The 16,381-nt window shown below is 33.0% G+C and overlaps 1 protein-coding gene across 1 annotated transcript in view; it reads right to left on the minus strand.

The window, feature by feature from the left end:
- The window catches only part of LOC129224260 (hemicentin-1-like), a 104,874-nt gene extending 89,042 nt beyond the window's left edge, over positions 1–15,832 (minus strand). The window contains exons 1-4 of the mRNA XM_054858687.1: positions 15,608–15,832; positions 11,751–12,035; positions 7,828–7,933; positions 4,874–5,055 (exon numbers count right to left, since the gene is read on the minus strand). Of these exons, the coding sequence (XP_054714662.1) occupies positions 4,874–5,055; positions 7,828–7,933; positions 11,751–12,035; positions 15,608–15,716 (682 nt within the window). The 5' untranslated portion in view covers positions 15,717–15,832. The remainder of the gene's footprint in view (positions 1–4,873; positions 5,056–7,827; positions 7,934–11,750; positions 12,036–15,607) is intronic.
- Between the last annotated feature and the right edge of the window lie 549 nt (positions 15,833–16,381).

Raw genomic sequence — 16,381 nt, forward strand, 5'->3', positions numbered from 1 at the left:
AATAATATCAATGTATAGAAAGTACGTGCGATGTTTCATAAATTGTAATTTATATTGGCAGGTGTGGAATTACATTATTAACATCTCACGTTGAAATTTTCAATTTAATGTTTTCAGAAACTGAAATTATTCATTATCGACTGAGGAAAAAATAACACTCGAATAAAACAGTAAAATGAAACAAAAACTTAAAACTTCAATATCATCAAAAATCAAAAATTTTATATTTGAACTTCAAAGATGTTGAAAAACTAACCATCTTCAAAGCTTTGACACAAGAACTTGTGAGACTTTTATAACGCTATTGTGAAAAGGATAAATTTTTACCTATAATAGCTCTTTGCTATTAAAACATCCAAGAATTGTCCAGAAAAATTTCCACATTTTGATCGAGCATTGCGTGTAAGTTTAAAGAAAATATCTATTTGCTCTGAAGCTAAACAATTTTATTTTTTCAGAGGTGCTACGCCTCCCCCCCCCCCCCGTTAACAAAAAAAAAAAAAAAAAAGAAAGAAAAGAAGAAAGGAAAAAATATACATTTTTAAAACTGTAACGAAAATTGATGATTGAAAATTTCAACTTTCTTCTGAAATTTTTACACAGGGTCAAACTTAAGGTGAAGAATAATTTGAGAGAAAAAAATCTTTATTTGTTCTGGACTTGTGTATTTTGGTGCATTGAAAAAAAAAGGGTTTTTTTTTCTTGGAAATTCAAAATTTTAAGTTGATAAAATCTGTCTTTATTAAGCCAGCGGAAAAAAAAGAAAATCGAACGAAAACATGTTTAGGTATCCCGCACGAGGCCTAAAACTTATAAGTTTCTTCAAAGAATTTATTTTATTTTTTTTTTTTTTATTTTTTTTTTTGTATTTTCCTTAAATTAAGCATAATTTTTGAAAATAGCTTGTAGAAAAATATGAACAATAAAATATAGGGAATTAATGATAAAAAAGAATGTTTTTGTTCTCAGGCAATATTTCATTTTATACATATTATATTTGATATTTGTAAAGGTGGATTTGAAAGAATTATCCCTTGATAAACAATCTTGGATGTAAATTTCGTGTCATTTCATTGATAAAAGTTATTTGATTTTTTTAATATTAAATTTGATATATAGATTTGAAAGAAACATTTTCATTCAGTAAACTAGCAATTCATTATTGCAAAGAGTTAAATGTAAAAAACCAAAACGTATGTCCATTGTAATACGGTATATTCATGTTCAATCAAGATATTAATATTAATAAGTTTTCCAACAACTTAAAGAGATGAATGATTTTTGCAGTGAATTGCTTCAGTTCACCCAATTAGAAAAGGTGTGCTATCGTGTCCGAACCTACCAGTTTTGAAATTTAAGAAAGTAGAAAGTGTTTTACCAAAAATTAATCTGCAAGAATTCAGTACCAACAGGGAATTATTGAGGGATACATCCAAAACTATAATTTTAGGCAAATATTTTCAAAATTTTACAAAGACAAGCTCTCTGGAAGCAACTCCCACGCGAGATGTCTCACGATGGAAAACAGAGTGTTTTGGTCATACATCGCATCAGGTGATCTAAGTTTGAAAATAAATAAATTAACAGAAATAGACAGAATTTAGAAGCCCATAATGTTCTAAAATTTATGATTTAATCTTATTCTCAAAACGAAATTATTTTGTTTAATATTTATTTCTGTTCTAGTAGCCGATATTGTGCAATTTTTATAAACTTGTAAGTGATGGTAGCATGGGAGGGGGGGGGGGGCATTCCTTGTAAATTTTTCGGAATTGAAGTCTTAAAAAAACTGTTGTAGCTCATCTTTGGGGACATTAGATGGCTTTGGAAAAAGGAATGGGAGGGGCAATGCACTAGCGGGCAATGCACTACCTTCTGATGACTGATGGCCTACATTTAATATTACAAGTAAAAAAAGCGAAAATTCTACGTGAAAATCCACAAAACCCCCTTTCTATACATCAACAAAGGTCATTTGAAGTTGTCGTTTTAGGAACTTCAATTACTAAAAATGTCTAGGAGAATTCCAAACCTCATCAGTTCCCCTAACGTCATCAATGATAGCCTACAATGTTGATTTAAAAATATTAAGTTTGAAAAATTTCCTGGGGAAAGCCTCCGAATCTCCCCTCTCTCTATCATCACTCAAGTCGGTTTAAACTTGCGTTTTCAGAATTTCGATTTTTAAAAATTTCGTTTACCGTGTTTCGAATCCCATTCCCTTCTACAAAGCCATTTAATGTCCCCAAAGGTGATCTACAACAGTATTTTTAAGACTTCAATTTCGAAAAATTTACAAGGAAGGGCCTCTAAACATCTATTTCTCCTAAAAGCGCGAAAGATAATATAAAAGTGCAGTTTTAGAGCTGCAATTACAATAATTGTCGAAGGAAGAGACGCAGTAGCTCTGTTTCTACTGGAATATAACTTTATCTCCAAGTTCATATTGCTAATTCTTTTTCTTCATGTATATGATGCAAATTATGCTTATGTCTGTGATCGTATTAGAGTAATGACCCCCTCCTAAATCAGGAGCTGCATCTGATCTGTCTATCTTCATTTATATAAACGTTTGAAAAACAAAATGGGTCGTCAAAATTATACACCATTTTTTAAGTTTGTAACGGCCTTTGACCGAGAGATGAGTGAAGGTCATTCCCACAAAAAAAATTCGTGAGTATCCTACGATGCAAGTCAAGTGCTCTACTTTACATATAAATGCCTAGTTACGACCCTGCCGCCCGACATAAAAGCAATAGGGAAGTTTTCGATTTTTCAATTTTATTTTTATATGATAGAGCAACATGTATGAACATCATAGGTGAAAAAATTTTTGCGATACGATAAGTAGTTTTTATTTAAATTAATTTTTAAAGTTCAAGCCCTTGTGACGTCAAATGGCATAGGAAGTGACGTCATGAGCTCTTCCGATAGGAGAGAAACGCTAGCGAACCGGTTCCCATGTCATGGGAGAAACCGAAGAACGTGCATTCGACTTCGAAGACAAAACGTAAAAGGCTTATCTCCTCGCATTAAACTCCTCGTGTTTCTGGTCATTAAACCTCTCATCCTCTCGGAAATATTCGAATATCACCATTGATATTATTTGAGAAAGATTATTTAGATTGTGCTTTAACGAATCCGGCCTCCGTAGTGTGTTCAAAAGGATTATTGAATTTCTAAAAAATAAAAATATCAGCGAGCTCAAAATGTCCCTAGCGAAACAAGGGATCTTCGGCAGAAGGCTGCCCATTCGCGCCCTGTGACGCAAGCTCGTGACGTTTCAGAAGAGCGCACTTTTGCGCGTGGATTTTTAAAAATTCATTAAAAATCAACCACGGTGTTTTAAAATTCGGCGATGGTGAATTTTTTAGTTTTGAGGGTCAATTAACAATATCCAATAGCCAAAATACGAACATTCAATAGGTTGCAACTTCCCTAATAGGGCTAAAAATGACGCTAAAAATATCACGCATCTTTTTAGAGCACTTGGAGAAACTAGTAATGGAAATAGTAACATAAATATGTGTATTACACGTAAAGTACAGCAACGTAGATTTTGGCTGAGTATTTGCATAAAATTTTTGCATCAAAATGTAAATAATATTTGTAATATTATTTTATACGATTTATATCGATTTCAAATCTAACAATCTCATGCTATAATCATACGTTACGTAATTTTTATTCATGAAGCGACATTAAACTTGCATTAAAAATTGCGTATTGGCAAAGAAATTTCTAAATGAACATTTAGAAATGAAATTAATAACAATAAGAATAATATGTTTCAAGTGAAAAAAATTAAATATAAATATTTAACAGTCCTATTTTTAAGTAATATGTGGGACACCTAAATATTGAATGAAAGCAAAACTATTTTTTTTTTAAACATTAAATATCTACATAAGTATTTATTTTTATTGACTTGTATTTTAGAAAATTTATATTTAATTTTCAGAAAAAATAAATACAGAGAAAAAAGTCAATTTTTTGAAGCCAGAAGTTGTGCACACAGAGAAATACTTCTAAGTTATGTCAAACAAATCAAAGTGAAAACGTATTCTCTTACGATATTTAATACATCGTGATGAAGTATCTTTACACTGCTTTCTGTCGGCACCAAAAACCGATTGTCTATTTTCATTCTACAAGATATTCGGCAACGTAAGCGATAACGTAGTTTACTAGATATAAATGCGCAAATAGAATGATTATTTTTTAACTATTTTTTTCTTTCGCTTCTTATTTATTTTCCCTCTTTCTATTTAGTTTCATCCATTAAATTTTTAAATTTATTGTCATTATTATTAATATTATTTTGCAAATAATAAATTTCGTCTTGCTGATTTTCTTTTTTTTTTAAATTTCTTATTTATTGCTCTCTTTTATTGTTATTCTGCTTGCTTGCTTCTTTTTTATTATTCTGCTAAAAATAATTTTAAAAAAATATTATTTTTCTTCTTCTTTTCCTTTTATTTTGGAAATTCTTGCTTAAATAAAAAGAAATGAAATACTTATATTATGTTACTTTGCTCCAATTATCTGTTGCTTATTGTTAGAGGTAGCTGATGCAAGTTTATTAATAAGTTCAATGCATATAGGCTCGTGCATGATTTATTGAAGTCTTGATTCCATTGATTTAAGTCAAATATTTTGCCATTCATTAATGAGATGTATGTGAATTCATGCACTTTTTTAAAAAATATATCAGCAAACACTGCAGTTGTCATAGAGATGAAGAATGTCGTTTCCAATAACGATAAATCCATTACATCTCCACTGTGCCCAAATTTCCCACTCTAGCCTAATGTAAGTGAGCCACTATGAATTACTTTCAAATAGAGAATGTGACTCTTTAAAGTACACTTACATGTGACTAATATATGGCTCCCTAAATGGTCAGCAAATGGATAAGACAGCCCAGATACTTCGATGGCGCAAATATAATCACCAGCATCACTTTCATTAACTTTCAAGACGTTCAATGTGCGCCCTTCCATAATAACTTTCGAATCTTCCTCCAATTGAAGCATTCGTTTCCCGTCTTTGTACCTGGAAGAAAATTTTTCATATACAACTTTCAAGATTTGGTAATTTTTGTAATCGCAGAAATACATTTTTGGCAGAAATATCATCTAAATGTATAATGTATAATATCTATATCTTTTACTCAATTCTTAATTTCTAAGAAACATCCAAATTATTCGCTATATTTGGATTGGAATTCTTTTTACAAAATTAGTTGCTACAAAATGAGGCGTGACTTAACAGAGTGTGAAGCTTGGATTATTGAAACCAATTTGATACTTATATAAGGAGGGTAAAAAGGAATGTTTCGTAAGTAAATGTTAATTTTTGGCATATCCCCTAAATAGCTAAAACATATTCAAAAGCATCCAGATTATTCGCCACATTTAACGGAATTATTTTTCCAAAACTAGTTGCTACAAAATGGGGCGTGGCTTCACAGTGTGCAAACTTCGAGATTTTGAAATTAAGTTAATTGGATATAAGGAGGGAAAAAGGGAATATTTGGTAAGTAAATGTTAATTGAAAACATATCAACCCTGAAATAGGTAACATACATTCAAATAAAAATGTAAAATTATCAATATTAATAATCAGTGCAAAAATCGTAGGATAAAACCCGAAACGTAAACCAACCAGTATATTGACTTTGAACGGGTTATCATATTTGCAGTAAAACACTTTTTTTCATTTTCCAAAATAGATCAACAATGTCTAGTTTTTGTTTACCTACCGAGAACATTGACCTTTAACACGTATTCAAAACTTTAAAAACAAATTCAAAAGCAAAAATATTTGGTTCATAACTATAGCAATACGAAAGCTTGAGAGTAGAGAATTTTTCTTTTCTTTTCTTTTTTCTTCTTCTTTTTTTCTTTTCTTTCTTTCTTTTTCTTTTTCTTTTTGTGTGCATTTTCTATGGTTGAAATGAAAAAATATTTTAATAAAAGTAGAAAAAAAAATCAAAATGGACATCCAAAAACACTTCATTATCGGTTAATAAAGAACATTGTTGTCCATAAAAGGCGGTGTGCCTAAATTCAGATTCTTGTGACTTAATAAAACGTTCAAAGGCGTGCTTTACCGGTGCGGTGTGCTTAATTCAGATTCTTGTGTATATTTAACGAAACGTTAAAAAAAATATGTTTTACCGGTGGGTAAATAACAGCATAAGTGCTAGCAAGAAAAAATTGAAATCATTTGAATGAAAAATAATGCTTTTCTAAAAAATATTATGATCGTTTTCTTTTCTTTTCTTTTTTTTTTTTTTACTAAAAATGCAATATAATTTTTTGCATGAAAACGTATAATTTGTTTATTGCTGAGCAAATTTAACGCTCCACTTATTTTATACTGACATTTATATGTTAAAAGGCGCATAGATCAAACAAATTAACAAAGTTTACATATTACCTAAAAGTTATCACAATGATATTTCGTCTGGTCAACCGTAAATATTTTACTTAAACTATTTCTTAACTTTTGTTCAGAAATAGCTCATTTTTAAATATCCATTTTTATCAATCATTTCGACTCTTTTTCAACAAAAAAATTAATTTGTTAACATATTTTGCAAACCTTCATGAAAGTAATTTAAAATTATCAGACGTCCCAGAAATGTTCACAACTCAGCCCCTCCATTTTCAGTAACAGCAACAATTGTACCAAGCTATGTTATTTTATTTGTTTTTACTTCCTTTTACAGAAAAAGGAAGTATTGTATTCGCGAAAAAAATTTCACTCAAAAATCGACCTTAATTTCCATTTTTCTCACCCCCGAATGAATGTTGAGTTTTTTTTTTTTTTTTTTTTTTTTTTTTTTTTTTTTTTTTTTTTAGACCTGACCACACGTGGATATATGCCGAGGAACCTACAGACACCCGAAATATCCATTTTGACGACCCCCGAGTTAATTACAACGAATTTTCTCCTGACATCCGTATGTACGTATGTATGTGCGTATGTGTGTATGTATCTCGCATAACTCAAAAACGGTATGCCCTAGAAAGTTGAATTTTGGTACGTAAACTCCTAGTGGGGCCTAGTTGTTCACCTCCTCTTTTGGTTGCATTCAGATGTTTCTAAGGGGGCTTTTTGCCCCTTTTTGGTGGAAATCATTGTTAATTTCGATGTAAACTCAAGTGGTGACATAATTTGTCGGACGCTTGGCGATATATTGCCAGTATTTTGGTCGCCAAGTCTTGTCGCCAACTTGGCCACAAATTTGACGATTTTTTTTTTATTTTAAATTTGGTTTCAATTTGGCAACTGTTGGTGATATTTAGAGAGTGAACAATTGAATCACATTAAAAGTGCCAAGCATGAGGAAATAACATTAAATTGGAGTAAAAGGAAGTCATGTGATGCACACATCAGCTCGTTTTAACTTATCCTACAGTGCCGGCAAAAAAAACTTCACATTTGGTTGGCAATTAAAATCTCTACACGCTAACTTCTTGTCATGATTTTATTGGCATACTCCTAAGCAATTTAGTCGAATACCGAATATTCGGTCTAGGTTGTTACAATTATTTCCCACCTAGAAGTTGAATCAGTCGTAGTATTAAGAGAAGATTGAAAATCTTTGAATTAAACTCAGTTAAGCAAGAGTTAAAGTACCGGACTAATTTTTGCGATAAATCAAGAGTGACGGAAATTTCGTTTACGCCTTGTATTCGAGTAATAGCAGAACTAATTCGATTGAAGGCAATTTAATTTCTTTTTGAATTTTCAATGTTAAACTGTTTAACGAATTAACTTAGGGAAAAAAAAAAGCGTAGAAATGGAAGTACGAACCATGTAATAGGAAAAATAGTGTTTTCTTCCTTATCGCAAACTAGTTTCAATTTTCTTCCTGGCCTCAATTGCACTCGGTTCTGTACTTTCATTTTTTCATCTGTCTCTAAAAATGAGAAATAATTCAAAAGAATCATATCAAATATTGCATGAGAAGCCATGCATATAACAAAGAATGCCTACTGAGTTTTTTCTTTCTTTTTTTCATACATTGGTGTAGTCATTTAGCTTAGTTCTTTCAACAATAATGATGTTAAAAAAAAAGGCTCATACAAAAGGTATGTACAAATCAACTGTATTTTTCATTGATATAAAAAAATAATAACTGAGTTACAATATTTCAAGTCAGAATTCAGGTATTTTTGGCACAGAAACATATTTTGTAAAATTGTCACATTTTTTTTTTTTTTTTTTTTATTTTGCTTTAATGATACTTGTATTTTCACACAGATATTAATTTTGTATCGGGTGCATTTTCGAAATTTTTTAGTTACGATAAAAATAAAGAGGAAAAGCTATAAATCTCAGAAAACCAGTTTCTAGCATGTATTGAAATGTTACGAAACTTCGCAATTTCCTCTAACAACCAATGGTTGCTGAATAATGACTGTTAATGACTGTTTTCGTCCTTAAAAAAAATGTATGGGAGCTTTTTCCACGCAACTTTGAGTAGGTGTAACGCTTGTGTGATCGTTTTGTCAACGAATGTAATAACACGAAGATCAATTTAAAAAATCTTTAATTCCATACTTAAAAAAATATTTTATGACTAGTGTTGCGTCTGAAAGAAAACCAGAATAAGGTTTCGGGGATCATTAATGAACAAACAAAAGCTTAAATGATTGCTTACAAAAAAAAATGTGGGTCACGGGACGCTCGGCAGAAGTGATAACTTTCATAGGATTAAATTATTATCATTATTTAATCTTATGTAAGTAACAATTGACTTATGGAGCTTTAATAAGCAACGAAATTTTTGCATCGATATGTTATCTAGAAATCTTGCAAAGACTGCATCAAGTACAGTTCTGTGACTTGTAGTGGCTTCTTCTGACTTTGTATTTTGTAATTGTAATTTGGATTGTAGAAACGATACTAAATTTTTTGCTCGATCAGAAGCAAAATCAACATTAAAATCTCTGGTTAAAATTAAAAGAATTGTATAATAATCTTCATTAATTAAAGCAGAACCTTCATGTGTATAATTTAAGGGCTGCTTGTGAATAAATTGAATAATACTTGAAATACTTTTGTTTGGAGATATAGATATGTTGGCAGTAATTTGTTGCTTTGCTTCATTGAGACGACTTCGAAATTGCTCTAAATTAAAAATAATTTTATTCTTTGATCACTATTCAGACTACTTTTAAACATAAGTTTTGATGTCGGTGCAAAAATAATAGATTAAATGACGCGTCGTTTCTAAATATTTCGTTTATCAGAAAAAACACTCAAACTTTCGAAACATATTGTTTACAATGTTATTGGTATTATATTGTATTGTTAAACTCACCTTTCGTTTGGAGATTGCGTTATGTTGCGACGATCATTCATCTTCTGTTAGTTTTATTACTTTTTCTACTATAACTTAACGCTTAAAGCTGACCCAAAGGGTAAAGAAACAGAATTTCCCCGAGCATGTGCGCTTCTGTCGTATGCGCGAACGAAAGGAATGCCAGACGAGAGTTGCGCCGTTACGCGTTATGTCACAAATCGGTTTACCCTAGCTCCCATAAGAAGTTATCACTTCAAAAAAACTGGCCGACAAAAGCTGTGCTTTTATTGAAACACGTAAGCTTTAAATGTTGAACCTACATTGAAAAAACAAATCGAATTAAGTCTCAGTTAATACAGTGATATTTATCAAATCAGCATTACAGGCTTACGTCATTCAAAGAAGCAGTCCCTATAATTTCCAGCAGCCTTCTATAATTTATTTTTATGTCAAATGTACTTAAAAATTTAAAATGGGGCAAAGTTAACTCATAAGGTTAAAATTTTCTATAAATGAAAGTGCATACGACAAATATTTTCACCGAAAAACTGCTCTCATTCTCATAACCCCGATAGTAAAGTTTGGGCATAACTTCCCTCAAATTTTACCAGCATCTATTTTTTTTTTTTTTTTTTTGGTACTACATTTGACAAAATAGTAACTTTTTAAACATTTTCTGAAAGCAACTGTGTTATTAGTACTTTCCCCGTTTTTAAAAAAATGTAAAGATTTTAAACTTAAAGCACAGAAAAACTGCATTCTGCAAAAAAAAAAAAAAAAAGTTAAAGAATTATATGTATTTTTTATAGAAACGGCATATTTGACTGATAATGGCAGATATGTATTTTCATCATTGAATTTTTTCTTTCTTTCTTTCTTAATTTGCTCTTAGAAAACGGAGAATGTATCTTTTAAAAATAACTTATGAGATGAATAGTTTGACGTTTGGACGAAAGTTGATTTGTGCAGGGTTGCCCACCTGAGGGGGGATGGGGGAGGATAATAGCTTAAAAGATTTCTGTATCTTTCGGTAATGATATGCAAGTTTTAAAATTTTGAGACAGCGGGACATACTTCACGGAAATTGTGATGAACGCGTTTTGCTAGTCAAGTCTCTTTATTTCTTTTAATTGCTTCATGTCTGTGGCAACACCTCCGGTAAAGAATCCTACTCACCCTTTTCGTGATGTCCCGATATGTTTAGAAAGAACAATCACGATCGGAGGCGTTGACTTGTGATGGCTGTGATCAGAATTTTTAGTGTCATTTAACACATGGCTTGCTATGTAAATATATAATTTAAACAAATATAATCACAAGCTCGAACTTCTGAAGTGGACGTGCATTAGTTAACAAACAGCTTTTTCAATTTCCTCGACTTGGGCTGAACCCTGAAGGGTGATAGTCTTCTTATGCTGCAAAGAAGTACAGTACAAAGTGGTACAGCAGAATCTCTTCAATCCGAACTATAAGAGGCCGAGGGGGGGGTCAAAGTGTACTAACTCAATCCAAATCCTGTTGAAAAATAACGAAACCACGCCGACTTATAAGAAAATACATAAATCTCTCAAAGACAGGGACATACAGATGCCCCCTTTTGACCCCCTACTCAAATGACGGACCTAAAGGCGGAAGGGGGGGGAGAATTCGGACAGTCAAATCGTTAAAATTACAGAACATATTATGGTTTTCATTTGTCCTATACATAACAACAACTAGAACGGTGCTAAAATGGATCATAAGTGTTACAGAAAAGACGGAAATGATTTGCAGTACAAAAAAAAGTATATTTAAGAAATGGAAAGCATAGAACATAAACAGTATTACAGTAAAGAAAAATTAAATCAATAAACATAGAATTCAGTACAGTACTGTGCACATTGTGCTTTCTAGTCAAGATCTTAAAATTTAAAAAAGTCGCTCCTTTTCTGAGCAGTAAATTAGATGAATTTTATTTATAGTAGTATATGCATTTCATCTCGGTGGCGATCGGATTAGTGGAAGTTTGGATACGAGGGATCGGATTACAGATGGTCCACTGAATATAGATCCCAACCTAAAGGTTTTATATGTGTGTACGCTCCTTCGTGTGTGTGTGTGCGTGAGAGAGAGAGACAGAGAGAGAGAGAGGGAGAGATTTAGTTAACAATTTTAGAATAAATGTTTTCCGAATAAAGAAAGTATCTCTGCTCTCAGAAGCTCGCACGGAGGAAAATGAAACGCAACACAATCTCTGGCATTCGAGCTAACATCTCGGCAGTATAACATGGTGTTCAGTCCACTTTAAACTCTTAAAGGAAAGATTTAAAATAAATTATTTTATGAGAGCAATTTTTCGACTCTTGATTTGAAAAATAATAATAATTAAAATTTAAAGAAAAAAAATTCTGAAAACTTTTTCATAAAAGCAAAGTAAAAAAAAAAATACCTTTGCTTGGAACTATTTCAATCCAATGACTTTGATTTCTCAAGGGATCACACTTGTATTCTCCTCTGTGGTTCCATTTGGCATGTTCAACTTTCAGCTTCATGGAGATCATTCTAACAGGAACGCTTTCTTCCGTAAGAATATATTCAGAATCTACTGAACTAATTATCACACCATTCCTTGTCCATTTTGGCACACCATATTTTGACCGTAAGCAGGATATCTCGAACATAGAGTCTTCCGACACATATTTTCGTCCTTCATAATTAATATCCGAAAGAGAATCTGAAAAGCAACCAAACTGTTTTTAAAACTCAATTGGAAAAGCAATTTTACGTCACCTTGAAATTATAGATTTAAATTTATCTGTTTGTAGGGTTTAAAGCGTTAAATCATTACAATTTAACGCACTGTTAAACACTTAGGTTAACAGCTGAAGTCGTTTTCTAGATTGAATGAACTTCAATGCACTTCTTTACCTTTAAACAATGCTGCTTTATCTATAGGGTGTATCAGTACAGTGTTTACAGACTTTCAGGGCAGATAGAGTACACCTAGACGATGGGAAACTACATAGCAAACATAGCGACACAAATCACCAAAAAGACAAGACACGAATAAGAAAACATGTTTATTATTCTTAGTACATCAACAGACTAAAATAAAAAAAGAACATAACGACTGTCATCAAAGTAGGGGTTCAAAATTACGACCACTGCTGCGATGCATGCCTCACATCTCCGGCGTATTGAAGATCGAACGTTAGCGAAATTACCGGGCGTGTGTGTCGGACTTTCGGTTTAACAAAAACCACGTGTGCGAATGTACCGTCATCTGATGCTTCGGTTTACGTAGCAACATCTATTGCGTACACCAGACAAAAACTTACCAGTATTTTTGCTGCATTGAAATTAATAAACATGTTTTCTCCTCTTATTCGTGTCTCGTCATTCTTGCACTTTGTGTCGTTACTGTCGCGTCAGGAAAGTTTTTCCGACCATGCATTACTATGTGATTTCCCATCGTCTAGGTGTACTCTATCTGCCCTGAAAGTCTGTAAACGCTGTGCTGATACACCCTGTATAACAGTTGTGGTTATGATAGTTTTTATTTATCTTAATTATTTTGTGATTTGAAATATTAAAAAATCATCCATGAGTTTTTTTTTTTTTTTTAGTTAGAATTGCTAAAAATGGAGACTTGGAGATAAACTATAGATATTTGACAGGTTTTAATTTGATTTTCTAACCAAGGTACAAAACTTAGGTACCTGCTTTTCGTAGAATATGTCATTTCCTATTATAACTTCGAACAAATAAAAATGTTTAAGAATTCAACTCCTATTTCATGACTAATATTCAAGATCGCAGCGGGGAGGGAGGAGGTCAATCCCTTCCCAGAACAATTGATATGTTACCATGCCTCTAATCCTCGTGTGTTGTGCAAATGAACAGCCTGTTGTGACCACCCATACCCCAGGATAATGCTATCAAAATCTACACGAAGTGCCGTAAATGAGAAAATAACCAATCATGCAGTGGTATCTATAGTAAAGATCCAGATGGAGAGTAGGAGATGTAAACTAAAAATCCAAACTTGAACTCTGTCTTCAGAAGTGAATTTATCATTTCTATTGAAGAGGAACTAATGACTATTCTGGCAGGTGAGCTTTGAGGTGAGGTATGATTAGTATTAGACAGTAAGAGATCCAACATCTCTTACTGTCTGAGAGAGCAATCCAACATCTATAAGACTGGAGTGACGCGGGAGACAGAACTTCTATTTCCATTCTTTTGATATGCTAAATCAGAATTCCTTGACGCAGTGGCGTATCGAAAGAGGGGGGGGGGGCTTTTGGGGATACCCCCCCCCCCCCCCTTTCAGAAGCATTGATTTTAACATAAATGCTTATTCCAATACAGTAGTTCAAACAAATAAAAGGACTGTTTTAATCACGAAACTTCTTAAGAAAGTAGTTTTGACCTAAAAGCCCCTTCCAGAAGGTATTTTTGATCAAAAACCCCCTTCAGAAGGATTTTCTGGCTTCGCTGATGCATTGACGCGTGTAGTACTTCTGGCACTGGATACGCTCATACGTCAACGGAAATGAAGTTGCAAATAAATTTGCAAAGAATGGTTCAGAGGCCCCGTCTCACCGTCCCTGTCTAGACCTTCAATTAAATCTTGCAATTTGGAAACAAAAAATAAGCTTAAGTTGGCTGTTACATCCGTCAAATAATTGGTACAAAACATCCGAGTCCTGAAGATTTTTAAGATTAACTTACTACCGAAGATCTCAGACTGCTTTATCCTGATTTGCTAGTGGTCATTTGATACGACTAAGTTTTTATGGACGACTAAAGATTTTCTCGGTTTGCAAGAAAAGGGCCTCTAAGAATGCTATTCCAGAGCAGTTTTGGACTGCCTCCAATTCACCCAAGATGTCTTAAATCGAGATCCTCTATTGTTTCTGAACTTTTTTGTGAATTTTTAACCTTATGGGACAAGTCTAGCTGCTGCTAGACTTGGAGGATATGAAACAACAACAGCACAAACACCTTTCAAGCTAAGAGTTACAAAATAGATTTTCCTTCAATGCGAATTTCAAACACATAATCTCCACTCACCAGCTGTACAATTTTTATCGCTAACCCATCAATTCCTCCTTATGCCTTCATAATTACGTACCTTGTATTTGTGCGAAGAAATTTCACCAGAGTTGCTTTCCCTTTTCAATCTTGTCACTATTATGCTGAGGGGACCCAACACTTCTCGGAAAAATTTTGCTTCGACTTCCAAAAACATATTTTTCGGTATTTTTTTTTGACATAAGTTTTATGAACTAAAAAAAGTTTCACATGCAAGATCAATCACTGTGAAGAAACGTGATAAACAGGTATAAAAGTCAAATGCATATTTTCCTTTCAGTGGGGGGGGGGGGATCACGCACTTATCTCAGTGACCCACTTCCCCCCACCAACCTTTCATCCAAAATGTTTGAATGAGAAGAAAGTAAATATTATAGGCAAATATTTATCGCCTGGTCTGCAGGGCGGGTAAGGGATGGAGCGGGGTAGCGGGTGGTCAAAGAACGCAAGTTTCCTTTGGATATTTTGCATATTTCTGTACAAAATCTTCAGATATTTTGAAAGTTAAGCCTGGAATCTTCAAAAATATCTTCAGAATTTCTTAAAAATACCTTCAGAAATTCTTAATAATACTCCAGATTTAAATCTGCAGATTTTTCTAAGAAATTACAGCAAATTAAGGTTATTATGCTTAAAACTTTAAATTTTCGCACGAAACAAAACGTGGTGCTGATATGATTGCATTAATTACTTCATGTATTTACATACCTGTATTTTAATTACAATTATGTAGTAGAATCAATGCATTTGCACGTATGTTGGCAAGTTTTTTGATGTTTTTCGATATGACATGAGTGCCCTAAAAAGGAAGGCATTTATCGCGCAAACTGTGCCGTTAAAATTTTTATGCTGGAGATTTTAAAGGATTGTTGATCTCCTTCTGAGAGTGTTCTTTTTTCCATAGGACCAGCCTTTGTGGGCACGTGTTTGTTCTTATGTATACGAACAAACGTTAATTTTACAAATCACGTTCATGTAATAAATCACGTTAAATCAACCAGGTTCAGTAAATCACGCTCATCAAATTAATCAGGTTCATTCGTTTATTCAGTCAAAAAAGTCCGTTCATTAAATCATATCGGTGTGCGTTTTGCGTATACAATATAAAGGAATAAAAGTAATGAAACAATAACTATACAAGCGAACAGCTTATCTGACTTGAAGAGAAAAACGCCAGAACAACAGTGCTAAAATAAACAAAGTACTTACAAACAATTCCCTGGATGAAGCAAAGGAGGAGAATGTATCCATATAAGTGTCCACTGCACATGCTTGTTGAAAACCTTCCCTTTTTAAAATCTACCTGACAAATGAACATTTTTTTGAATGAATTTCAGCGAAGGAAGTACAGTCATACTGTCATCTGGACATGTTAATTGATTCCTTAAACAAGCACTAAAATTCAGTAAAATTAATGTTTTCGAAGCATTCCTCCTCGGACATGGCTGGGAAGACGCCTGCCAAGAGTCCTCCCTTTCTATTTCTAGCTGAAAAGCCACGGCAAGTTCAAAAGAGAGAGGTAAGAGTGTTATAAATATACGTTCTCTTTTTCCTCGTCAAAGTTTTAAAAGTAGAAGAAAAGAGATGTCACATGAATGAAGAACTCACAGTTTGAATTACCCGCAGAAGTTGATTAATGTTTGCCTCAAATGATGACAGGAGTCGTATTGTGTTTTTGATATGCTGTTAGGATGTTAATTGCTACGCGGGGACGCTTCATTTTGTGATTGATATGAATAAATGTGCACGTGCTTTCACTTATCCCTCGTATGTTATGCTCTTCGCGAGGGTGAGGGGTTAAAGCCCCCTTTGGTTTTGTGCAATATTGCCAATCCTGGTGTGTTAATACACTAAATGTACATTAGCCACAACTACAGCCAGAAATACCTTCTGAAGGAGGATTTTTTGATCAAAACAGCCATCCATATGCATGAACTACTGTATTAGAATTTGCATTTATGTTAAAACCAATGGCTCTGGGAC

This window comes from Uloborus diversus, chromosome 6 (assembly GCF_026930045.1).
Source record: "Uloborus diversus isolate 005 chromosome 6, Udiv.v.3.1, whole genome shotgun sequence".
NCBI lineage: Eukaryota > Metazoa > Arthropoda > Arachnida > Araneae > Uloboridae > Uloborus > Uloborus diversus.